This window comes from Anomaloglossus baeobatrachus, chromosome 6 (genome assembly GCF_048569485.1).
Source record: "Anomaloglossus baeobatrachus isolate aAnoBae1 chromosome 6, aAnoBae1.hap1, whole genome shotgun sequence".
NCBI classification, from domain to species: domain Eukaryota; kingdom Metazoa; phylum Chordata; class Amphibia; order Anura; family Aromobatidae; genus Anomaloglossus; species Anomaloglossus baeobatrachus.
In genome coordinates this window covers 84,324,074-84,350,642 of record NC_134358.1, presented here as the reverse complement: position 1 = coordinate 84,350,642, position 26,569 = coordinate 84,324,074, and the positions used below count along the sequence as shown (strand labels likewise).

At 42.6% G+C, this 26,569-nt stretch overlaps 1 protein-coding gene across 1 annotated transcript in view; it reads left to right on the top strand.

The window, feature by feature from the left end:
- VPS13B (vacuolar protein sorting 13 homolog B) overlaps positions 1 to 26,569 on the top strand; it is a 1,405,890-nt gene that overhangs the window by 335,364 nt on the left and 1,043,957 nt on the right. Inside the window, exon 17 of the mRNA XM_075353076.1 lies at positions 4,973 to 5,151. Within this exon, the coding sequence (XP_075209191.1) occupies positions 4,973 to 5,151 (179 nt within the window). The remainder of the gene's footprint in view (positions 1 to 4,972; positions 5,152 to 26,569) is intronic.

Sequence of the window (26,569 nt, the reverse complement as noted above, 5' to 3'; positions counted from 1 at the left end):
ATTTCAAGTTGTTTTACCTGCAATTTACAGGTACCTGCAAATCAAAACAGTCAGACTGAACTAATGAATGACATTTTGCGGCAGCTTCATCTTAATGCCCTACATTTAGTACATCACATGGCATAGCACAGACAATCAGGAATTATCGGAGCTTGTGTAAAACATTTTAGGTTTTTGTCAGGATGTTGGAGTCAAACTATTGACAACATGTCTCCGAATTTCCAAGCAATAAATTTTGTATTTATTTACTGAAAATGAGAAATGGTCAAAATAACAAAAACAATGCATCGCTTTCAGACCTCAAATAATGCAAAGAAAACAAGTTCATAATCATTTAGAAACAACAATACTAATATTTTAACTCAGGAAGAGTCAGAAATCAATATTTTGTGGAATAAGCATGATTTTTAATCACAACTTTCATGCATCTTGGCATGCTTTCCACCAGTTTTTCACACTGCTTTTTGGTGACCACCTGCTACTCCTAGTGCAAAAATGTAAGTAGTTCTTCTTTGTTTGATGGCTTGTGATTATCCATCTTCCTCTTGATTACATTCCAGAGGTTTTCAACGGGGTTCAGGTCTGGAGATTAAGCTGGCCATAAAAGGGTTTTGATGTGGTGGTCCTTCATTCACACATTGATTGACATAGCTGTATGCCTTGGTGCATTGTTCTGCTTGAAAAACAAGTCCTCAGAGTTGGGGATCATTGCCTGAGCACAAGGAAGCAACTGTTTTACTAGGATAAACTTGTATGTGGCTTGATTCATATGTCCTTCACAAAGTTTAATCTGCCCAATTCCAGCCTTGCTGAAGCATCCCTAGATCATCACCGATCCTCCACCAAATTTCACAGTGGGTGCAAGACACTGTGGCTTGTACGCCTCTCCAGGTCTCCGTGTAACCATTAGACGGCCAGGTGTTGGGCAAAGCTGAAACTTAAAGGTACTTTGCACACTACGACATTGCAAGCCGATGCTGCGATGCCGAACGCGATAGTCCCCGCCCCCGTCGCAGCAGCGATATCTTGTGATTGCTGCCGTAGCGAACATTACAGCTACGGCAGCTTCACATGCACTTACCAGCCATGCGACGTCGCTCTGGCCGGCGAACTGCCTCCTTCCTAAGGGGGCGGGTCGTGCGGCGTCACAGCGACGTCACATGGCAGGCGGCCAATAGGAGCGGAGGGGCTGAGATGAACGGGACGTAAACATCCCGCCCACCTTCTTCCTTCCGCATTGCAGCCGGGACGCAGGTAAGGTGATGTTCCTCGCTCCTACGGCTTCACACACAGCGATGTGTGCTGCCTGCTGGAACAAGGAACAACATCGTACCGTCGCTGCTGCGAAATTATGGAAATGTCGGACCCTACACCGATCATACGATAACGACGCTTTTGCGCTCGTTAATTGTATGTAAAAGGATTCACATACTTCGACAGCGACACCTGATGTGCGTCACTTTCAATTTGACCCCACCGACATCGCACCTGCGATGTCGTAGTGTGCAAAGTACCCCTTAGACTCATAAGAGAAGGTTGCCTTACTGCAGTCCTCTATGGTCCAATCCATATGGTGTTTGGCAAACTGCAGCCTGGCTTTCTTTGCCTCTCATAGATAAAAGGCTTTTTTCTAGCTTTATATGACTTGAGCTCTGCCTCTAGGAGCCTGTTACGAACTATTTTTGCCGTGCACTTCACCCCATTTGCCATTCGTTTTGTAGGTCACTTGATGTCATCCTGGCTGAGTGACATTCGAATTAGATGACGGTCATCCCGGTCAGTGGAGAGTCGCTTTCACCCTTTGCCGGTCTGTACTCTGGGTGGAATTCAACTGACACTGGAATGGAATCGCTTTCAGATATGTAGAGAATCCGATTTTTATAAAAATGTGCAGTGGTCTCTTAATTTTTGCCAGAGCTGTGTATAGTTCCATAGAAAAACACAGGCAGCTCTACAGCTTTTTAGGTGAAAGTGGGTGGGTTATCCTGTAATGCAGACCACCTTTATATGAAATATATGCTGTTTTCATATTAGTTTTAGTTAGATGCCCGCATGTAGAAGTGAAATGAACACCATCTGTAGGGGGTGACCATACGCAAAACTTGGTCCACGCTCATAAACCTCGAGTAGACTCCATGTTGTATGTAAGGGCATCACCTTTTTAGTGGTTTGCCCTTTTATATAGTGAATCCGTTTTGCATTTTCCCTCGTTATTCCCCTATTATTTTTAAGTCATTGCATTTCACTTTTTAGTTGATGACCATTTCTGTGTATAAATCTGCATGTATAGAAGCAATCACAGAAACTGCTTGTTTCCATATAAAATCTAGGATAGACACTGAAAACATTTAACCTGCTGCATGGAAACTGCAGAAAATGTATTTTCCTTATACCTTAACATTTAATGTGTTACCCTATTAGGGTAACTGCAAGCTGGAGGTGTTTTTTAAATTTCCAAGCCATTACTAAGGATTTTCAGGTTCCCATGAACTAAATATGGCCATTTCGTGGCTGGATAATAGTAACCGGGCTGCTTTCCTACTCCAAATGTGTCACTGATTTGAGGATGACTTGTGTACAATTCAGCATTGTGTCTATTGAATCCCTTATATTACATCTGCAGACTTCTGGAAAAATGATGTTTATTCCTCTTGATTTTTGCATTGTAGTAAATCAAAGTGATAACTTTGCTGTGTAGCTCAGTATCAAGTTTACAGATGTTTGTCTCCCAGAGGACGGAGTTGGGTCTTTTTGGACAAATTTCTGCCAAGAATAAATTGCAAAGAAAAATCCTTTGCAACAGTGTAAGTGACGGTAAAGGGAGTGGAGCCAGCAGGTCACCAGCTTCCATGACCTGACTTCCTACTGAATGACTGAGAAATTCAGACGTGAAATAATAGGAGATGAAGCTGTGATTGGGACTCGCTGAGCCTCTGCAGACCAGTTGCTGGCTGAATGCGCTTATGTTAAAAGTTCAAGTAAAGTCTGTTCATGTAGTATATTGTTTTTTTGTGTCTCATTCTGATCCTTCCCTCATCAATTTTGTAATTTTGGAGAACATCAAAATTCATTAGTCTAAAGGGCGCTTTACATGCAGCGACATCGCTAGCGATGTCGCTCGTGAAAGCACCCGCCCCCGTCGTTTGTGCGTCACGGGCAAATCGCTGCCCGTGGCGCACAATATCGCTAGTACCCGTCACACATACTTACCTTCCTAGCGACGTCGCTGTGGCCGGCGAACCACCTCTTTTCTAAGGGGGCGGTTTTTGCTGCCTCACAGCGACGTCACACGGCAGGCATCCAATCAAAGCGGAGGGATGGAGAGCAACCGCATGAATGTCATGCCCACCTCGTTGTCGGAGGACGCAGGTACGGTGTTGTTCGTCGTTCCTGGGGTGTCACACGAAGCGATGTGTGCTGCCTCAGGAACGACGAACAACCTGCGTCCAGCACCAGCAACGATATTTGGGAAATGGACGACGAGTCAACAATCAACGATTTGGTGAATATTTTGCATCGTTAGCGGTCGCTCGTACGTGTCACGCTCAACGACGTCGCTAACGAGGCCGGATGTGCGTCACGAATTCCGTGACCCCAACGACATCTCGTTAGCGATGTCGTTTCGTGTAACGGGGCCTTAAGTCTCTATCCTGGTTTTTTTTGAGGAGGTAAATAAGCATCAAGTGATTAGTCACTATTCTTCTCAGAGGTCAGAAAAATTGTGCTGTGTAAACTATAGCATAGATTCCTTTTAATACAATGGATGTTGATACTAGCATTAGTTTTTAATCTTCTCCCAAAAAAAACTAACGCGAGCATCAACAAAAATTATGATAGACATGACAATCAGGAGTGCAAAGGATTGATGAGAGAAAATTTAGCGAAGTTGAAGGAAACCAAGTCCCCAGGACCAAGATGATTTACACCCCAGAGTCTGAAAGAGATAGAGGAAATAATAGTACTGCTTGCATTAATTTTCAATAAGTCATCAGAAACAGGAGTTGACACTCTATATTGGAAAAGAATGGTTGTCCAACGCTCCAGAGTGAACAGACCAATCAAATAAGATTTCCGGGTTTATTATCGCTTTTTGTGCGTAAATAAAAAGATTTACATTGTGGGTCAGACAATCTCCATACAGAGGAAAAAAATTTCACAACGACATCGCGTTTGGCCTGATCACTCCGGAGCGCTGGACAACCATTCTTTTACTTCATTGCAGACAGGTGGTTGCGCCTGCTAGTCCGTGCTGCAGAAGTATTCGACTTACACAGCAAGAGGGTGAGCTGAACAAAATAACTATGAACTTTGTGTCTATATTGGAAAAGGGCAAATTTAAGGCCAATAAGCCTGACCTCCATAGCAGGAAAAATCTTCAAGTAAATTGTCAAGGAACATTTACTTGGGTACCTGGATGTGAAGGCATTAATTAACCAGAGCCTAAGGGGGAAGCTATTCTCCTTGCGGAGACTGACACACCATTCCAGCATGCCAGTGGTGAGGAGACTTTAAGCTGCATTGCTCCTATGAAAAATATTCAAATGGTGTCTTCATTGAGGAAGTAAACGAACTCTAGTACCACCTATTGGAGGCAGCAATCCCAAAAGTCAAAAGTGACTCTTTAACGAGCCTTGTCATATTACTTAGAATTTATGCCAGGTCATAACCTCAATTTGCAGACACAGTGTTTCGGGATGGTTCTGGCATGAATCCTATGTCATATGACAAGTTAAATGAAGACACACCAGTAGCATAATTCCTCCTGCTATTGTTGAGTAACCGTAGTGTTATATTCATATGGATTTTTTTTTTGTGTGGAATAAAAAATAGAAAAATCCAGATGTGTCAATGTCATATGATCACAATTTATCATTTATATCTACTTTTCATTGTGCACAAAAGATTATAAGATATGTGAATGAATCAGAAATGTCACAATTTTTAACATACATAATGTATATTTTTCTTCTAGGACGAAACGCACTCACGTTCCTGTGAATGAATATATTTTTGAGCTGCCTAATTTGACTGTTCAGGCAACAAGAGCTCAAACCCTCCTCCTGCAAGTTATCTGTCAAAGCTGGTCATATGGGACAAGCACCTCCGGCTCTCCAGGGCTCAGCGAAGCATTGCTGACAGAGGTCTTCTCAGGTAAGTCTACAAGTTTTTCCAAAAGGTTCCTCTTTGCAACGTAGTGATGCATTTATTGCCGTCTTCTTATTTTATCTTTCTGGCGTAGCAGTGCTCCACGGTCCACTAAATACACACCCACGGTAGATCCTCTAAACCTTAGATGCATGGTACAACCGCTATGGATGTAACACAGAGGGCCACGGCTTACATAATGTCAGAGGCAGTAGGTCCTGCAACGCTGGTCTTTTGACTTCTATTATTGTGGCCATGATCCGTCATAGTGATCAATAAAGCTTCCATAACACACACACACTTTCTTTTTGACTGTTTTTAAAATCATAATTTTATTTTAAAAAGCCATAATTTTCATACTTTCTTAAAAGGAACCCCAACAAGAACCTAAAAATGTTGGCTTACCGTGATGGCTGTTTATTTAGTAACGTCAATGGTACAACTTACCGTCATAGCTTCATTGGGAGCAGAGGACATGATGCTATATACAATACCGCTGTTGGTTTATTACATTCATAATTGAGAATATTGCCCAAAATATGTTCACTGTCCCTTGTTGCTATCCATGGTGTCATAGGCTTAGATTCTTTGTTAGACCGAAGTTGCTTTAAAGGGAACCCGTCACCATTTTTTTTGGCCTATAAGCTGCGGCCACCACCACCATAAGAACCTAGGCCAGGGGTATAATATAAAAAACACTTTATAATACTTACCTAACGGTCGCGCGGTGGGCCTTATGGGCGCCTCAATTGTCCGGTGCTGGCGCCTCCTCTTTCGGCCATCTTCGTCCTCTTTCTGAAGCCTGGGCACATGACGCGGCTACGTCATACACACTCGCCCGTCCTGCGCATGTGCACCGCGGCTAGAGGAGAAGAAGCACAAAGTTGGCCAAAAGAGGCGGCGCCGGCACCGGACAAGGGAGACGCCCATAAGGCCCACCACGCGACTCTTAGCTAAGTATTTTAAAGTGTTTTTTATGTTATACCCCCGGCTTGGACTCTTATATACAGCATGTTAGAATGCTGTATATAAGAGCTCGGTGGTGGTGGCCGCAGCTTATAGCAAAAAAAAGTGGTGAAAGGTTTCCTTTAATGTTAGTTTTTTGAAATGTAAAATATATATATTTTTATCCATCTTTTCCCCTCCCCAGCCATTTACTATATTAAGGGAATTGGGGGAGAGTACATGGGGTTAAGTGGTCCTCAATGGAAATAAATATTTCAAGTGTTTTAGAGGCCCAGAGCACAGAATGTAAAGTGTCGGGAAACCTTTGATTTGTCGATTAATTGACCCAGAAATATTATGCACAAAACAGCAGATGTGTGAACCAAACAATAAAACGTAATTGGCGCCCAGCAGGCAGCATTTGACGGACACATTTATGGGTTTGTGTACCTTAATGCAGAAAGTTCACTAATTCTAAATCCATCTTGAAAAGTGTGACTTTTTCATTCTAACCCTTTGAGACTTCACTGAGTAAATTACAATTTTAATTTTTTTATTTTTCATTCTAATTATTTTTATTAGTTTTTTTTTTTTCCAACTTTGTTTCATCTATGCTGTACATTCTTTTTATATATAAATTAAATTTCAAAATATCTGCAGTTAAAGACTGAAGGTTATTACTGGCGTAATTTATGCCATTTTTATAAGACTTAAATTATGATGAATTTAGCAACTGCCTTCATCCATGGCCCCTACACATGACGTTCTGCGCGCTTTTCAATAAATTGACCAAGCTGGTGAGGACTGGTGTAAAGAGGCTGAAAGTTCTGGCTGGTTTACGGCAGAATTCTGGGGAAAACTGATGAATTAGAGCCTGTACCCGTACACTACTATAACTAGAGATGAGCAAACCCAAATTGTAAAGTTCGGGGGTTTTACTGAACACATAGGGCGGCATGGTGGTTCAGTCTTGCAGCGCTGGGGTCCTGGGTTCAAATCCCACCAAGGACACCATCTGCAAGGAGTTTGTATGTTCTCCCCATGTTTGTGTGCATTTCCTCCGGGTTCTCCGGTTTCCTCCCACACTTCAAAGACATACCAATAGGGACTTTAGATTGTGAGCCCCAATGGGGACAGTGTTCCTGATGTATGTAAAGCGCTGCGGAATATATTAGCGCTATTTAAAGATAAAGATTAGATTTTTTTTTTTTTAAAACAAAATCAGTTTTGAATTCGAGTGCTGTGCGTATGCTAACCACTCAAGCGAGCATCGCTGTGCTCGGGTACTCTGTGGTCAGCCCAGTGTGAGCTGCTTGAAGCCTCTGAATGGCTCTCACTGGGGATAAAACCGACATTTTAAGATGTAGTGTGTCCAAAAGAAAACCCCTTCCTCCCGTGGAAGGGCTCTGATTATGGCTGGCTGTATGTGGACAGAGAGCTAAACTGCCCAATCTTTGACTTCCATGTGAGTTCAGGTCAAGTCTGGGTCCCGAATTGCACTCCATCTAAAGTCCAGCTGAACCCGAGCTTCCATGCGTTCGCTTATCGTTAACTATGACACTAGCGACTATTTCTTCCTTTTCTCATTTAGCTGCTTAAAGGGAACCAGTCATGTAAAAAATTGCTATTATCCTACAGTAATGGGGTTAATCTGCAGGTGAATAGTGTTATAAAAGTATCCAGCCTCTGCACTGAATGCCCAACTGCCATGAGGAAATTAACTGTATTCCTCCCGACTGCCTTGGGCTTTCAGTCATAGGGGCACGGCCGGAGCAGCGTTAGTCACCACTCAGTGGTGACAGTGAGCGGTGGCTGTAACCTGGAACTGATTGACAGCCGGCTCTGTACCGATGCAATGCTGAGCTGGCTGTCAGTCAGTGCCAGTGTGTGGTTACAGCCGCCCCTCACGATGTGCTGAGCAGTGACTGAAAGCATGCTGGCCATGTCCATATGACTAAAAGCCAGAGGATTCTTGGAGGAATACATTTCATTTCCTCCTGGTATTCAGGCTTTCAGTGCGGTGTCTGGGTAGTCGTAGAACGTCATTTACCTGCAGATTAACCTCATATCTTTAAGTTTATTGCATTTTTTTACATGACTGGTTCCCTTTAACATCTTATGATGTACGTTATCATTGGTGGCTAAGCATAATGTGATGCTGGATCAGGACCTAATGGTGGCTGTGCTCCATAGCCGATATCTGCCTGTAACTGCAGTGTCTGGAGCGATATCTGCCTGTAACTGCAGTGTCTGGAGCGATATCTGCCTGTAACTGCAGTGTCCGGAGCGATATCTGCTTGTAACTGCAGTGTCCGGAGCGATATCTGCCTGTAACTGCAGTGTCCGGAGCGATATCTGCCTGTAACTGCAGTGTCTGGAGCGATATCTGCCTGTAACTGCAGTGTCCGGAGCGATATCTGCCTGTAACTGCAGTGTCCGGAGCGATATCTACCTGTAACTGCAGTGTCCGGAGCGATATCTGCTTGTAACTGCAGTGTCCGGAGCGATATCTGCCTGTAACTGCAGTGTCCGGAGCGATATCTGCCTGTAACTGCAGTGTCTGGAGCGATATCTGCCTGTAACTGCAGTGTCCGGAGCGATATCTGCCTGTAACTGCAGTGTCCGGAGCGATATCTGCCTGTAACTGCAGTGTCCGGAGCGATATCTGCCTGTAACTGCAGTGTCCGGAGCGATATCTGCCTGTAACTGCAGTGTCCGGAGCGATATCTGCCTGTAACTGCAGTGTCTGGAGCGATATCTGCCTGTAACTGCAGTGTCCGGAGCGATATCTGCCTGTAACTGCAGTGTCCGGAGCGATATCTGCCTGTAACTGTAGTGTCCAGAGTGTGTCATGTTAGTCCTTCTGTGAAGCTTAGTCTTACAGCAGAGCTGCGATTTTATTTTTTTTAGAACAATATTATTTTATTTCACTATATAGTATAAATGATGAAATTAACACAGGTGAGACTGAAAAAAAGTAAATAAATATATACATATGTATATAAAGATTTTTTTAAATGATTTCTTTATTTTTGAGGGGTGTGATTTAAACATAAAGGTATATAATCTATTTTTCTGACTATGAGATACACCTTTTATCAAGATGATGTCTTGCTAAAATGTATGTGCGTCGTATAGTCCGCCGTCAGTGTGAGACCTCCCAGACTGCCTCCCTAAATCACAGGGCAGAGCATTAATAACCGCTGTGCTCCTATCAGATAAGTAAGCGGCTGCACAGTTCTCTCTCCATCTGTGTCATTAATGCTGAGCAGGAGGGACTGAGCGGAGCTTCCTAGCAGGTTAGGGAAACTGGACAGCCACATGAGGGTTAATACAATGGATCTTCTGTGCACAAGCTGAGGAAAAATATAACGGTCACATGTAGATAATAAGTGGATTTATACTGTCTCAGTCTCCCAGACAAAAGCCGATCTCCTGCATTTCCATTCTCTGTCTGTGCAACATACAGGATCCATACGTGATGCCGTCCTTCTTTGCTCACATTTACATGTGGTCATGAAAAGCTTAGAAAATCAGTGTAGAGCAGGACTTCTTGATATAAAATCTGCAATAGGCATCCTTTATAGTGCGGAAATTAGAATAACTTCTACTAAAGTGTTCAGGAGGCTAAATTGTGTATAAGAAGTTGCATAAATGGAGACATTACACGTGTAAGACATCCGGCACAGAGCGGAGACCACAATAAATGGAGACATTACACATGTAAGACACCCGGCACTGAGCAGATACCACAATAAATGGACCTCTGCTCTCTATAAAGTTTGGTACAAAACAAAGTAAAGTGTATTGGGGCGTTCCTATGTCACTGTTGGGGACAGTGTATAATGCCCTTTATTTTTTGGTACAACCCTCCTAATATACTTCGACCATTTTAGAATAATTCATTATCCCCCTCTTCTACCCTAGACTACTAAAAAAACGAGCACAACAGTAGACTTCCAATTCCATCCATCCATCCATCCATCCATCCATCCATCCATAAACAAAGGTAGCATTCCAGCTTTTTAGTGAGAAAATGCTTTAATGAGCATGTGGCTCACTAATAAGCTGAAATGGGGCCTTTATGTTTCTATTTTTGGATATAATACAACTTGTGGAAGGTTGTGGTAAGGCCTGGCACCCAGTACCTGCAATAGTGGTGCTTTTCTATGACTATATTTTTTTATCTATCTATCTATCTATCTTTAAATCACCTCCTTCAAATATTATTAAAATATATAAGCACATTTGGTTTCATCTTGTCCCCAAAAATCTGATTTCTCAAAATAAGAAACTCTAGAATTGCTGTATTTTGGTGACTGTTTTTTCGTAAAGATTTCAACAAAAATCCATCAAAATGTCTTATGTATCCCAAAGTGGTATCAAATAAAATGTCAGCTCAGGACACAAAAAACAAGCCCTCATATGGCTCCATAGAGTTAAAAATAAAAGAGTTACGAGTCTTAGACAATGGCAATATGGCCAAAAAAATGTCCACAAATTTCACAACTTTCTTTTTAATCACTAAAATAAAAAAAAAACCTGTCAGTTTGGTATTGCCTTAATGGTACTGACCCAGAGAGACCTGTTGAAAGGTCTGTGTTACCACACAATGAATGCCGTATAAACAATACCTCCGGGAAAAAAAATAAAGCCAAAATTGCATTGTTTGCAATTGAAATTGCATTGAAAAAAACGTCTCGTAATTTTACCGCACTTGGAATTTTTTTTTCCATCTTATGGTAAAGTGAATGATGGTAAATGATGTCACTTTGGTTAAGTGAATGATGTCACAACTGCAATTTGTTGCGCAAAAATGAGCCCTCATATGTGATAGGCTAAGTTATATGGCGCTTGGAACAAGGGGGAAAAATGGAATCACAAAAATTAAAAATTCCGTGTTCATACTTTTGTAATTTAAAGTTATATACAAATGTCCGAGATGTATTTCTGCTTATCAGTTCTGTTTACTTATTTGTTTTACAATTTTGAAGATGTCTGCCTGCTCTCATCCAACTTGACTTTGAAGATGCTGGGCTTTTCTTCAAGACACAATTCGGATAAAGTAATAAGCCATGCAGCTAGATCTTTAGTCATTAGAAGTAACTAATAAACATTTTTCTTTCAAAAACACACGTGAGTTTGCAACCTGCGAGGAATTAATATAGAAATTATATTGGAAAAGTCTACAACTACATTTATTTATTTATTTTTAAATTTAGGAGGATTTTTTTCAGCTGATTGATTTATTTTTTTTTTCTTTTGCATTTTTTCTATATGTACCAATATTGGGTGATTCAAAAAGCAGTGAATCTTGACACATCAAAAGCCCTGTCCGCTGTCACTGGTGCTGAATCTCGTCCAGTACAGTGATACAGCTCACACTGACAGATGAAAGGTTTATATGTGCAGGGTATTATTGTAAAAAGCCTCCATCAGAGACATGAAAGTTCACTTCTCATTCAAATACATTATACTTATACGTATCTGTTATTTTGTACTCCACTAAGGTAGGGGAGTGTAGAGTTGATTTGTCTTAATAGAGCTGTGGAATTTAGTGCAAGTGCCCTTTAATGTTTTTGTAGGAGTTTTTCCAACTTTTGAACCACAAGATTGATAAATCATCAGTACAAGATATAGATATACAGCTATTTTTATTCCAACGCCTCACTAATCTGAGTACCACAGGCTGCCATGTGTGCCGTGATTGAAGTGATAGCTCCAGTTAAAGACTTGATTGTCTGACTGAGATATCCGTCTCTGCATACAAACAGTCGCTTCTGCACTTTCTAGTGATGGCGGCCAGGTCATGCATCCCCTTGAAGTGGAAGTCGGACGCCCCCCCTACTCTGTCCCTCTGGGCCTCCAGGGTCAATGAGCTTCTACAGATGGAGGACTTGACCTCCTCCCTGCATGATCGGTATGAGTGCTTCCGCGGGATCTGGCTTCCCTGGTTGCAATTTAAGTTTTCTAGTGAATACGACCTCCTGCTGCGTGATGCGTAGGATGAGCGTACCCCCTCTGTCGCTGGCCCTTCCCCCTGGCAAACCCACCCCCTCAAATTAAAAGGGGGGTTGGGGTTTTTTTTTTTTCCCTCTCCCCTCCCCTCCCCATACTCTCTCCCCTCCTTCTCCCCTTCTCTCACCTTATCCCCCTTTTTCCCTTTCCTTTTCCTCTCTCTTCCTCCTTTCCCGCCTTCCTTCCGCTCTGCCTTATCCCCTTCCCTTTCCACTCTTCCTCTATATTCCCCCCTTTTCTTTTTTCTCAGCTGGTGCGAACCCTTCACTGCTCAGAGTTTGTCTGAGTCATCTTTAGGCACTCTTGCCTCTTTTTCTGTACTTCTCTTCTTGTCTTTGATAAAAATTGAAAAAGAACGGACCCGTTTGTCAATTTGTGGGGTTGGCACAGTTGTAAGTGTTTTTGTATTGAGATGTATTCTCCCAAACTCTGTTGAACTGATTTTGTCTGTTATGTCAACTAACTGCTTTATGGTTTGCAAGAGTCTGTTGTATAAATAAAGAATTTAAAAAAAAAAAAGACTTGATTGTCACCGGGTTTCTTTTCATTAGTTTTTTAAAAAAATTGTTTAAAAGAACTGAGAGTTTTCAGTGGTTGATACCTTTTAATGGCTAACTGAAAAGATGGTAATAGCAAGCTTTCGAGACTACTCAGGTCTCTTCATCAGGCATGGTATAACACAAAATCTGAATAGTCACATATTTATACACAACAGGACTTAGAATAGTGCAGTAAAAAAAAAAAAAAAAATCTACTGGCTAACACGGTACAAAGATATATTTTACTTGTATCATTAGTTTTTTATCCTTTACAGGACTTGCAGGGATAGCTCCTAGATTTTTGTAAAAGTGAAGTCCAGCGGATCACAGGCAAATGGATTAAAACCTTTTCTTTATTTTCATCTTATTAAAAATGGACAGACAGCATCCACAAGGTACAGTTATCCAACGCGTTTCAACATAACGCCGTGTCGTCAGTTCTTATTCATGAATAAGAACTAACGACATGGCGTTATGTCGAAACGCGTTGGATAACTGTACCTTGTGGATCCTGTCTGTCCATTTTTAATGAGATGAAAATAAAAGTTTTAATCCTTTTGCCTGTGATCCGCTGGATTTCACTTCTTCTGAATTTGTTTCCCTGTGCCTGGGATTTCCGTGCAGGATCAGGTGGTCCACTCCTTTGATTTATACATCATAGCGGTGAGCTGGAATACGTTTCTTCTAGATTTTTGTAGTTAGGGCAGCAATACAGATCAGCTTTATCAAAAGACAACCTATTCCAACCGAAAATCCACATACCTGGTGGCCAAAATGGCATAAAAAATCTGTTACCGTTTACTACTAGCAGCTTGCTGAAAGAATATAATGGACTCATAGTTCAGGTATTTATAGGAAATCTGTCAGCAGGTTTTTACTATGTGGTCTGAAAACAGCATGTTGCAGGGGTTATCATAGAGATTTTGTTGATGTCTTTTAAAGCCCCCGTCACATTTAGCAATTTACCAGCGATCCTGAAAATGATACGACCTGATAAGGATCGCTGGTAAGTCACTGGGAGGTCGCAGGTGAGATGTCACACAGTCAGACCTTACCAACGACTCAGTAACGATACAGGTCGCAGTAGCGACCTGTATAACGATCTCTGCTGTCATTGGGACCCTGTCACACAGTGTCGAACACAGCGATGCGTCCTGCCCAGCAGGACATCGCCTTTGAAGAAAATGGTCCAGGACATTCAGCAACGACCGGCGACCTCACAGCAGGTGCCAGGTCGTTGCTGGATATCACGCACAGTGACATCACTGTTGCGTCACAAAAACCGTGACTCAGCAGCGATGTCGCTAGCGATGTCACTTAGCGAGACGTGGCCTTTAACCTGTGTGTAGTTGTTTACCTGCAATGTTTGTTTTAGCTTCAAGAGAGATTATCATTACTGGACTAGGTCAGCTAGTGTGGCATGCCTCCTGCTGTGGTAAGGAGCTCTCTGTCTATAGACATTGTACATACAGAACATGCTGTGGGCGGGACAGCTGTCTGAGCTCTGCTATATGCTAAATTTAAAAATTTCTTGATTGTGTCAGACGGACTGCACCCAGTAATCTTAGTGATACATAGCTGGAATCAGAATCTCTTCTCCAACCTTATGCTGCTCCTTTATGTTATTAAAGAGAATCTGCCATCAACAGAATACTTTTCCGCTTAGGTTTTAAGCACAAGGTAATAAACACCTCAATGGCTCAAATCACTGCTCCAGTGCTGAGAAATCTCAATCTGAATTTATGGTAATGAGATTGGAGGGGCATTGGGGCAGACCAAGTGCATCAGGGTTTTTTATTATTTACTTACTCCACGTCCAGATTACCACTTTTTTTCTCTTCTTAATAAACAACTTCTCTCTCCTCCAGCCAAAGGCTAAGTTCACACAAGTGTAATAAAAATCTGTTTTTCATCCGGAAAAAAAGATGATTTTTCATCAGTTATTGTCATCTGTACCACATCCAGCGGTTAATTAAAATATGGAGGAAATAATAACAATTCCTGTGTTGAAGAATTGCTATGTATCCGTAAAAATACGGGTGATCCAAATGGGATTTTTATATTTTTGCTCACTCGTAGACTTGAATAGTTAAATCTCATCCAAAATAAAGAGACTGATGAAGTCTGCGATTTTTTTTTTTTCAAGCGGAAATTCGGTTCTGCAGAAAGTCTAAAGCATAACATATCTCATCTTGTGGAGAAACGCTAAGTCGGCGTAATGACACTTATAGGCCATACAATGCTTTTCCAGGAAATAAAATATGCAAATTATCTCTTCTGAAAAGAAGAGGACAGTGGCAACTATTGTATCTAGCAACTCTTAGAGTCAATATCGACCATATAGACACTAGGGATGATCGAATATCACAAATATTCGGCAATATTCGGCTTTGCGAATATTCGGTGAATAGGTTGCCGCTGTGCGAATATTCGATGCGCAATGTAAGTCTATGGGAAGCCCGAATAGTTGCTATTAGTCGAATAGCGGCGACCTATTCGTCAAATATAGGCGTAGCCGAATTTTTCAGGTATTCGATCATCCCTAGAAAAAACCAAGGAGAAAAATTGTATGAAAAATACCCTGAATATAAATAAATAAATTGCAAGTGCTTAATAACAGGGTACTTAGTGTATACATTTTTGCAAAAAGGTAAAAAGCTGTCTCACCTCGTCACGGTGTACCCATCTGAGACAGTCCCTAACCTACTGAAGTTAAAACATTATCAATACCTGACTTGTGTCATGTCAGAACTCCAATATGGATGGTGGCAAGTGGTTAGCTGTGTCCCAGATAAAATACACAGCAAAGTGAGACGCAATCAGCTGTTCAGTCTCAGTACTAGGAGGGCTGCACCCCCAACTTGCAACCAAGCAAGAAAACATACAAAAAACACAAAAACCTGAGCTGAAACAATGTTCAGTAAACATGCAACATTAAGCATGTGAATTGCAGCCTTAAGACTAGAAAAAACCAAGGAGAAAAATTGTATGAAAAATACCCTGAATATAAATAAATAAATTGCAAGTGCTTAATAACAGGGTACTAAGTGTATACATTTTTGCAAAAAGGTAAAAAGCTGTCTCACCTCGTCACGGTGTACCCATCTGAGACAGTCCCTAACCTACTGAAGTTAAAACATTATCAATACCTGACTTGTGTCATGTCAGAACTCCAATATGGATGGTGGCAAGTGGTTAGCTGTGTCCCAGATAAAATACACAGCAAAGTGAGACGCAATCAGCTGTTCAGTCTCAGTACTAGGAGGGCTGCACCCCCAACTTGCAACCAAGCAAGAAAACATACAAAAAACACAAAAACCTGAGCTGAAACAATGTTCAGTAAACATGCAACATTAAGCATGTGAATTGCAGCCTTAAGACTAGAAAAAACCAAGGAGAAAAATTGTATGAAAAATACCCTGAATATAAATAAATAAATTGCAAGTGCTTAATAACAGGGTACTTAGTGTATACATTTTTGCAAAAAGGTAAAAAGCTGTCTCACCTCGTCACGGTGTACCCATCTGAGACAGTCCCTAACCTACTGAAGTTAAAACATTATCAATACCTGACTTGTGTCATGTCAGAACTCCAATATGGATGGTGGCAAGTGGTTAGCTGTGTCCCAGATAAAATACACAGCAAAGTGAGACGCAATCAGCTGTTCAGTCTCAGTACTAGGAGGGCTGCACCCCCAACTTGCAACCAAGCAAGAAAACATACAAAAAACACAAAAACCTGAGCTGAAAGAAATAAAATATGCAAATTATCTCTTCTGAAAAGAAGAGGACAGTGGCAACTATTGTATCTAGCAACTCTTAGAGTCAATATCGACCATATAGACACTAGGGATGATCGAATATCACAAATATTCGGCAATATTCGGCTTTGCGAATATTCGGTGAATAGGTTGCCGCTGTGCGAATATTCGATGCGCAATGTAAGTCTATGGGAAGCCCGAATAGTTGCTATTAGTCGAATAGCGGCGACCTATTCGTCAAATATAGGCGTAGCCGAATTTTTCAGGTATTCGATCATCCCTAATAGACACCCTTTAGAAGTCTCTCATGCAGCCAATACAGACCTCTTGATTTGCACTACTGAGGGGAAAACACCCTGAAATATGTCTGCAATTAGAGCATCTGATTTTGCTTTTTTCCTAAGTCATGTAGCAAGGCTTGTTAAAGGGTTTATACCAGACCTGGGCAAGGGGCGGCCCGCGGGCCACATCTGGCCCGCCTACTCTCTGTGACCGGCCCGCCTGGCTCAGGGCGTCCTTGCTGGTCGGTCAGTGATGAGGGCAATCTGACTTGTTGTCCAGAGCTCCAGGCTCCGGGAGGCCTGTGGTCAGATTGCCCTCATCACACGCTGCGTGCCGGGTAGGAAACAGAGGACAGATCCTGCAGCTCCGCACAGTCAGTGCAGGCAGCGGAACGCAGGAATCTCTCTTCTGTTCCCTTCCGGCACTTTTCTCTGTGACACACGCGCACCCTGATATCGTCAGCACGGCGCGCGTGTCATTTAAAAAGTTCCCGCCCGGCAGGAGACGCTGCTGCAGCGGTGAGGGCCATGTGTAGAGAAGCAGCGGCTCCTAGGAATACAGCGTCGGCGCAGCCTGGGCATGTGAAAGAGAAGCCGCTCAGCGGGGGGTCACGTACGGAGGTGCCTGAGGAGGGGAAAATAAGAAGAGAGGTGAGCGGTTACTAGTAACCTGCGGGGATAATGGGGGGCGGGCGGGCGGGGGGGTTAACTGTTGACAAATATTTGGGGTGTAGTGGTTCAGTATATAGGAATGTAGTTTTACAGGTGTGGTATATGGGGGGGTGTAGTGGTGTAGTATATAGTGGTGTAGTGGTGTATATAGGGGTGTAGTGATGTATATAGTGGTATAGTATATAGAGGTGTAGTTTATTACAGGTGTAGTGTATAGGGATGTATATTACAGGTGTAGTATGTGGCGGGTGTAGTGGTGTAGTATATGGGGATTGTGTGTGTGTATGTATGTATACATTGTGTGTATGTGTATATATATTATATACACACAGTATATATGCGTGTGTGTATATGTATGTGTGTGTATATATATATATATATATATATATATATATATATATATATATATATAATAGAACCGAGTTAATTTTATTAGTCCGGCCCTCTACAACCATCCCAACTTCTCATGCGGCCCCATGGGAAAATTAATTGCCCACCCCTGGTTTATACTGACATCCATAAGAAAAAAAGGGGTCATCTGAGCCGTCTTATTAACAGTAGTCTAATGCTATTAGTTTTTGTTTGTTTTTTCAAACCTGTAGAGCTCGGACCAATAATATGTGTGAACTTACCCAAACAAGGAAGAGGGGTGATACTAGATGGAAAGTAATGAAGAAGACTGATGACAAGGCCTATTTGTGTCACGGTTGACAGATACTAATGATAGAAAACACGGCACTTCTGAGTGGGTGCTCTGGTAGTTTCCAACTCCGTAAGTAATAATATAATTGAGCCAGGCACTCCAATTTGATGAAAAAAATAGATGTTTCTATTCACAACAGCAAATATTTAAATAAAAAAAAAAGACGTTTCGGTCAAAATGTTGATCTTCATCAGTAGGAACTAGCTCTGTATATATAGACTAGAAGAGAATAAAACTGGATGGTCAAAAGTAAAATGTTGAGCCAGAACAATGAATGATATACTGTCAGCAAATAAATGCAGAGAAAAGGGAGCTAACTTAATGACAACTGAATGTATTATAGTGTGTAAATACAAGATAATGGGCAGAATCGGCTGCTCATCCCCAAAGAGTACTGAGGGTGCACTCCTGAGCGTTTCTCTGCCAATACGTTCGAATTAACCCTTTTTGGCAGCTACCATTGCTATAATTTTACAATACTCTTTGGGGATGATCAGCTGATTCTGCTCATTATCTTGTATTTACACACTATAAGACAGGGGTGGGGAACCTTCTTTCTGCTGCTGGCCATTTGGAACTTTTTACCATCATTCAACGGCCACACAAAATTATCAACTTGAAAATGACCCTTTTACACTTGGTTAAATTCACTGTGGTGGTTGGAGATGCTTCTCTTTGGTGCGGCTGTGATATTAGGTGATACTGATTTTGTTCTTCGCACAACTGCTTTTCCAGGTTTGTGTTGGGCGGAAATGCTGTATATACATCACAAAGGAAACACTGAGGGCATATACATCACAGTAAGGGCTGGGGGCATATACAACACAGGAGACGCTGGGGGCATATACATCACTAAGGGTACAGACATAACTGGGTATATACATCACTGGAGGGCAGAGACATAGTTGGGGGGGCACAAACATTTCTGGTGGTATATACAGCACTGGAGGGGAGGTACACACTGCCCTGAGGAGGCTGGAGGGACTCACACAGACCTGGGAAGGCTGCAGGGGCTCCCACAGGCCTGGGGAGGCTGGAAGCACAAACATACCTGGGGAGGCTGAAGGGTCACACTCAGGCCTGGGGAGGTTGGGCACACAAACATACCTGGGGGACGCTGTGGCAGCAGCTCCTCTTCTGTGGGACCAGAGTGCATTGCAGGCTTACTCCTCACAAAGTAAGGCCGGTTTCACACATCCGGCTTTTTGCCGATTTGCCGGATTCGGCGCACGCCAGTACAGTGTATACAGTACAATGGCAGCGCCGCAACCTCCGGATCACATGCTCCGGTCACATGACAGCATGTGACCGGCGCTTGTCGCGCTGCCATTGTACTGTATACACTGTACTGGAGTGCGCCGAATTCGGCAAACCGGTGAAAAGCAGGATGTGTGAAACTAGCCTAAGTCTTCACACGGGTATTGGTCAGCACAAGGATGTAATCCTCCAGTGTTTGCATGGTTGAGTCTAGAATGTATGGGCTCCTTTTAGGTTTGTGGACATGCATTGCAGCGTTAAGCATTGAACATTCTGTATACAGGGTTTAAAAGGCCGGCAGCTAGCAAGATGCGGCTGCCGGAGGAGCACTGCGGTATTTGGGAATCTTCCCGGGGGCCACAGAAAAGGCCAAGACATTCAGTTGTCATTAAGTTATCTCCCTTTTCTCTGCATTTATTTGCTGACAGTATATCATTCATTGTTATGGCTCTACATTTTACTTTTGACCATCCAGTTTTATTCTCTTCTAGTCTATATATAGGAATGAACTATTTGATGTTGTAAATAAAACCATCTATTTTTTTCATCAAATTGGAGTGCCTGGCTCAATTATATTATTACTTACGGTTGACAGACAGTCCTATAGTCTCTGGCTGTAGAAGGTCGCTGCGTTTGGCTGCACAAACTGCTCACTGACATTCTATTCTTCCTTTTAGGACTCGGCGGATATCCTCACCTCTCAGCTGTTAATCCTCATCACTACCCCTTTTGTCCTTAAAGGAGTTGTCCGACATAAACTCAAAAAAATGTTTTTAAGCTAATCTGTGCTGTATTGTCATATAACACACCCCTACGTTTTTTTTGTTTTCTAACTTTTGTTCCTCTTGAATTATCACTTTATTCTCTGCAGCTCTATGTTTACATGCAGCTCAACCAAACATGATCACTTCCTATGCCAAACCTCACAGTCAGAGCTGGCACCGCCCGGCCTCACTGTGCAGCCCCGCCCTCTGCACACCCATTGGCTGTCAGCAGTCTTCCCAGCACTGACCTCTCATCACTACAGCATTAGAAATAACAGAGCAGAGATCCTGCTTCTCTCATCTGTGACACATAGAGAGATGTTACATGTTCCTCACCCCTTATAGATAAATGAATACTGTATAATGAAGACTATTTATAGCATCCAATGTGAGCCTATAGTAGATATATACGCCTTGTATGTATGGTATATGTGTGTGCGTGTGTGTGTGTGTGTATTTATATATATATTATATAAAGCTCAGTGTATCTATGTTTGTATGTATGTGTGTATGTCCGCTAAAGGTATTTGCACCGTCGCATTTACTATCACGAAATTTTGTGCAGACGCCTCATGTGACCCAGGGAACCTCATAGACTATGTTTTGATGGGAAAATGTAACCCGGCGCTTTACAGTTACTCTCCAAAATCCTGCTTCCATTAAACTGAATGGAGGCGGAAGCTACAAGCTATGAATAGCAACTGTCAGTGGTTGCTATAGGAACAAAATAAACTGTTAGTATAAGAAGCTTGTGTGTGATGTAATATGATGTCGGTAGTGAGACAGAGACAGACAGACGGACAAAGAGACAGACCTGGAAAGAGACAGACGGGCAAAGAGACAGACCTGGAAAGAGACAGACGGGCAAAGAGACAGACGGGCAAAGAGACAGACGGGCAAAGAGACAGACGGGCAAAGAGACAGACGGGCAAAGAGACAGACGGGCAAAGAGACAGACGGGCAAAGAGACAGACGGGCAAAGAGACAGACGGGCAAAGAGACAGACGGGCAAAGAGACAGACGGGCAAAGAGACAGACGGGCAAAGAGACAGACGGGCAAAGAGACAGACGGGCAAAGAGACAGACGAGCAAAGAGACAGACGGGCAAAGAGACAGACGGGCAAAGAGACAGACGGGCAAAGAGACAGACGGGCAAAGAGACAGACGGGCAAAGAGACAGACGGGCAAAGAGATAAAGACAGATGAGGAAAGATATATATACTGGCAGCAGCCAGTCAGCCAGGATCTTTACCGGACGCAGGTTTCCTTTTGCTCCCCATGGGTCCTCTGACCAGTTCACCCTAAGTAAATTACTTGGGAAATTCCTGCAACAAAGGGCCGATCCTTATGCCAATTAACCCCCCTTTAAGTTATTGTATGCCCGCCCCCCGGAGATACATTAGCCCATAGCAAGCACAGGAGACCGTCTCTGTCTTACAGGCCAGTCCCTGCTACATCACAGCACATCCTGGCGAGGCTATCGATACCTATATCATCTATATCATCTGTGCACCCCTTCATCTTTTCATGACAGGGCTCTCCTGTCGGATCAAATAGGTGACACGATCATATAGTGGGTTCTTACCCTCACTGGACAGTTGTTTGGACTGCGGTGTTCCTTCGATGTATTACACCACTGCATGATTCATCTGGCAACTCCTACTGGCTGACACTGACATTTCAATATATTGGTCACAGTGCATTTACTGATTTACTTACCTCTTCTGGTGGTGACCCACACAGTTCCATGTTGATGCAATCCGTACCCTTACTCTAATTCCTTAGTCTGATAGAACTCTCGATAAAGGTCCCATCGAGACTGAAACGTTGAGACAGACTTTTTCATTTCCTTTTCACAATAATAAAAAAGCACCAAAGATACCCAGACTGTGTTCGTTATCCTTCTTGAATTGGAGTGCCGGAGATTTTTTTGTATTTATATGAGGAAAGAGACACACAGGGAAAGAGACAGACAGACCAATATAGAGACAGAGATAGAGAGAGACAGACAGACACAGAAATGGAGACAGACTGATTCAAATACAGACAGAGACATAGACACAGACAGACAAGGAAAGAGACAGACAGACAGCAACACACAAACAGAGACTGGGAGAGAGACAGAGACAGTTACTATCCCGGGCAACGCCCGGGTACTACAGCTAGGATGTATATATACTGTGTACATACACACATACTGTATATCTGAAATAAACACTGGAGAGGTACCAAAATGTTTTAGAATGGAAACAAAACATTGCCACATGGGAACATGTTCATGTGACCTCCATTAAAAGATATATATGTATAAATACAAATTTTTATTACAATAATCAATTCAATGAAAAAGTGCCAAGTGCTTTAGAATCCCCCCCCACCCGTGCTCTCTCCCCCCTCCCCCCAAACAGCGCTGACAGTGTCCCGGATAGCGTGTGGGCAACCCCTGTTCCTTGCCTTTTATTGAATGGCAGGCCCGTGCGTCTAGCACCATTATGGTCACTTTGTTTCAGCTCGCATATCCCGTCGCTGGGCATAGAAGGCGGGGAAGGGAGACTACGGAATGTGTGGGAGGGTTGCGGGGGAAGTGGGGGGTGGGTACTCAATGCACTATACCTGCCCACTGACTAAGCAGCAGGGCGGCAACATGCTGTTCACTGTGAAGCATGTCAACAATATTTTGCCCCTGTTGACATGACATCACCGGAAGCAGCAAAATCATGTTAGCGGTCACATGACCGCTCTGAGCCAGGGGAGAGGGGCTGACAGCAGGGCAGGTAGGTAGTTACTATCTACTTACCTGCCCCAATGTAGCCCAATAGTGAAATATTAAAAAAAAGCAAAATAAGCCGAATAACCCCTTTAATTACATACATTTTCCCTTGGCATTTGCTGGTGATAGAGTTGAATTTCTATACAGTGAGTGCAAACAGATGGCTTGTAATCATCTGGAGAAACATTGTTGTATGTTGCTGTACCTCTCCCTGAGTCTCCTTGAAGATAAGTTACTTGTTTACTTTCCCTTGTTTGTGTACCCTGTATGTTCTGTAGAACCTAGTGCGGTTGACTAAGCGCTCATCCCATCCATTCCTTACCTTGGGCCCAGATTAGGGTCAATCAGAGCCAGGTATCCTGCTCGGAGCATAGAAACAGAACCTATCTAGAGTGATAAGGGGAGGCAGGGGCCAGCAGAAGGTTTGATCAATGGTCACCATCTTCCCCTTCCCTAGACACAGAGTTTCCATCTTCTTTTCCCTCCCTTTTCACGGTTTGCTTGGTATTTCCCCATACTTAGCATGACAATATGGCCATATATCTTCTTTGGGTGGTGGGTATAAAGCTGATGCCATGTTTCCTCTCTGAGTGGCAGTCCAGCTTTGAGCTAACTTGTGTCCTGAGATTATTCTCGCCTTACGTTTTCTGCAGATTAGAACAGAGCAGAGGCGAGGAGACTTGGCAGGACGTAAACTATTAATTTTAAGCATTTGGACTTAAAATGACACTGTGCGCTAATGTCAATGGAATTTAGCAATGTATTTATTCTAATTTTATGGAGACTTATTCTATGAATAGGTAAAGCAAAGCTTCAACGATTTCAGATTTTACACCTAACCCCTTTCGGACTTTTTTGCCCCTGTCGGGCTGTTCATTATTTTGTTGACAACCCGCCACCATTAATCTAACCCACGGTTTTGTGGGGGAAAACGACTTGCAGGCCTCACACTTCATGTGCAAGGCGATTGTCATGGGATTTGAATCCCTCCTGCAAATGGTGTCTTTAAAGTTAAAATGAAATCTACTTTCCAGAGAGGAACTGTAAAAGTATTTTATGCAAGATTTCATTTGGGATACCTTAATGGTTGAATAATAAATTTTACCTCATAAAAATGAAATTCAATAATACAGTAGCTTTTCTCAGTGCAGTAGCATCTGGTTGATCCTCATGAGAGCCAATATTTTCCAACTCATTAGGATCATGTCGTTCTGTATGTCGTCAACATTGGGTTAGCCAAGCTACCTTTACTTACATAACCGCCAAACTATTAAATAGGTCTCTTGTGGAGTGAAGTCAAATATTCCTCTTATTTTGCTTGTGCTTTGGAAGAAGAGAAGAAAATGTACGTAGTGTAAGACTTAAACATCTGGTCCAAACCACATCAGGGTAAAACTGAGGAAAGTAACAAGATTCCCTATTCCTCCCAGGTGTGCGTATAAAACAGACCCAAGTCTCTGCATAGTTCTTTAACCACTTAAGAAAGGGGAAAAAAAAAAAAAGAAGCCTTGGGAGTTGGGACAAGTGGGCCGCATGCCTCTGTTTTCAGGATGACAAACAAAAAGGATCATTGACTGGAGTATGACATAAACGTTTTCCTTTCCCCGTAATGTGCCAGCTGTGATTCTCCGTGTTTTAACTCCCGGAGAGTTGCCAAGGCTGCTCATTTTCGTTTTTCCAAAGTAAAAACATCAAGGCCGTGCTTCTGTGGCGTAATTTTTTTGGGAGTGGTGAAGTAGAGCCGTGCAAAATACTGGCAGATGCCATGTTTTCTGAAATGAATTCTCAAAGGGGCAACATTATTTTTTTTTTTCTTGCTTCCTGTTCTGGTTTTATTTCATTTTAAACCCCCTTTTTTTGCACATATATTTAGAAACTTATTGATGGACACGAGTTTGTCTTTTCCTCTCTGTATGAAAGTACGATGATGATAGCCAGATTGTGATGTCATTTTTATACATTATTATTATTTTTATTATTATTATTATTATTATTTATTTATAGAGCACCATTGATTCCATGGTGCTGTACATGAGAAGGGGGTTACATACAGCTCCGCACGGTGTTGAGGCGGCGGCAGCTCTGCACGGTGGTGAGGCGGCAGCTCTGCACGGTGGTGAGGCGGCAGCTCTGCACGGTGGTGAGGCGGCAGCTCTGCACGGTGGTGAGGCGGCAGCTCCGCACGGTGGTGAGGCGGCAGCTCCGCACGGTGGTGAGGCAGCAGCAGCTCCTCACGGTGGTGAGGTGGCAGCTCCGCACGGTGGTGAGGCGGCATTGAATGGTAACTTGTGCATTTATTCACAATCACATTGATGCATTATTTTTATTTAGCTGACACCATGCTTAGGCTCTTTGTAGACATTTTACCAGTATTTCACTTGTCCCTTAAAGGAGATCTTTCACCAAATTGTTCTCGTTCAACTTGGCACTTGTTATTGGTGCTGAAGAGCAGAATGAAATGTATATTTTTAAAAAATGTTGCCTCTGTTGCAGACATAGGCATTTAAACAGTTATTTTTTTTTAAAAGTCTGCATGGATTTTACCAGAGATTTCACTGGGGAAGGAGGGGGGGGGGGGGGTCACTTTTCATAAGTAGGCTGAAACACACTGAGAATACAAGAGCACCCCCCTTTCCCATCACACTAGCTTAGAACAAGCTCAGTGTGAGACTTATGATTAGAGATGAGTGAACCTGAGGTCCAATGTTTGGAATTCGGTTTCGGAAACTGACTACCAAAAAACCCCAAAGTTTGGGTTCAAAGTCCGAGTGAGTTATGAGTGCAAACCACTCAAGTGAGCAGTTCTGTGCTTCGGTATGATTGATGCTCAGCCCTGTGCAAGCCACGTGTAGGGTTTGAACGGCTCACACTGGGGGTAAAATCAGCATGATCAGATGTAATATGTGTGACGACATGGACTCTCATGGGTTAAAGTTTCTTAACATTCAGCCAGACAGGATGATAGATTGTTTATAGATGGGGGATAAGTCCCTCATTGTTTTTACAAGACTCTTGTGGACTCATGTAATTGTGTTGGCCACTGAAATCCATGTCTCTGGTTTGAAGCCATGTAGCCAAGTGTTCCTCTAGTCGGAGCCAAAGTCCCTAGACCGAGTCCACAAGATATCTTTGCTATGATCTCCTAGCCAGCTCCTAAGAGCTTAGACTGGATCAATCAGCATCCATCAACTGTTGACTTAAGGAAGTCCCCTTTTTATAGCCATAGCCTTTCTTTTGGATATATTGTGCCCTTCGGATTGGTTGTACAAGGTTGCTTCTCTTATTGGATGAATTTCAAGCTGCATAGATAATGTTCATTTAAATGATGTGGATAGAAAGACTGAGGATATCTACATGAAGTCTGCAAGTCACAGACTAGACAATGGCTACTAAGGTAATTTACATAGATTAGCAATACACAACTACATTACAATGAATGCTCAGAGGGTCTGGTAGAAACAATAGTTTAGCAAAGATGAGTTAATACACAGAAGAACAATACGTCTGGCTGAATTTTAAGAAACTTTAACCCATGCTGGGCATTGGGTGTCCATGTCGTCACATGCAGCACCTCTTAAAGTAGTGTTTACAGTTAAACATGAAAAATTTGGTGGTATTCCCAAAGTGCAGCTCCTACAGTAGGTTCTTTCATGATGTGATTATTTTACAAATACATATGCAATTTTTTCATAATAAACACATCTTTATTTTTTAT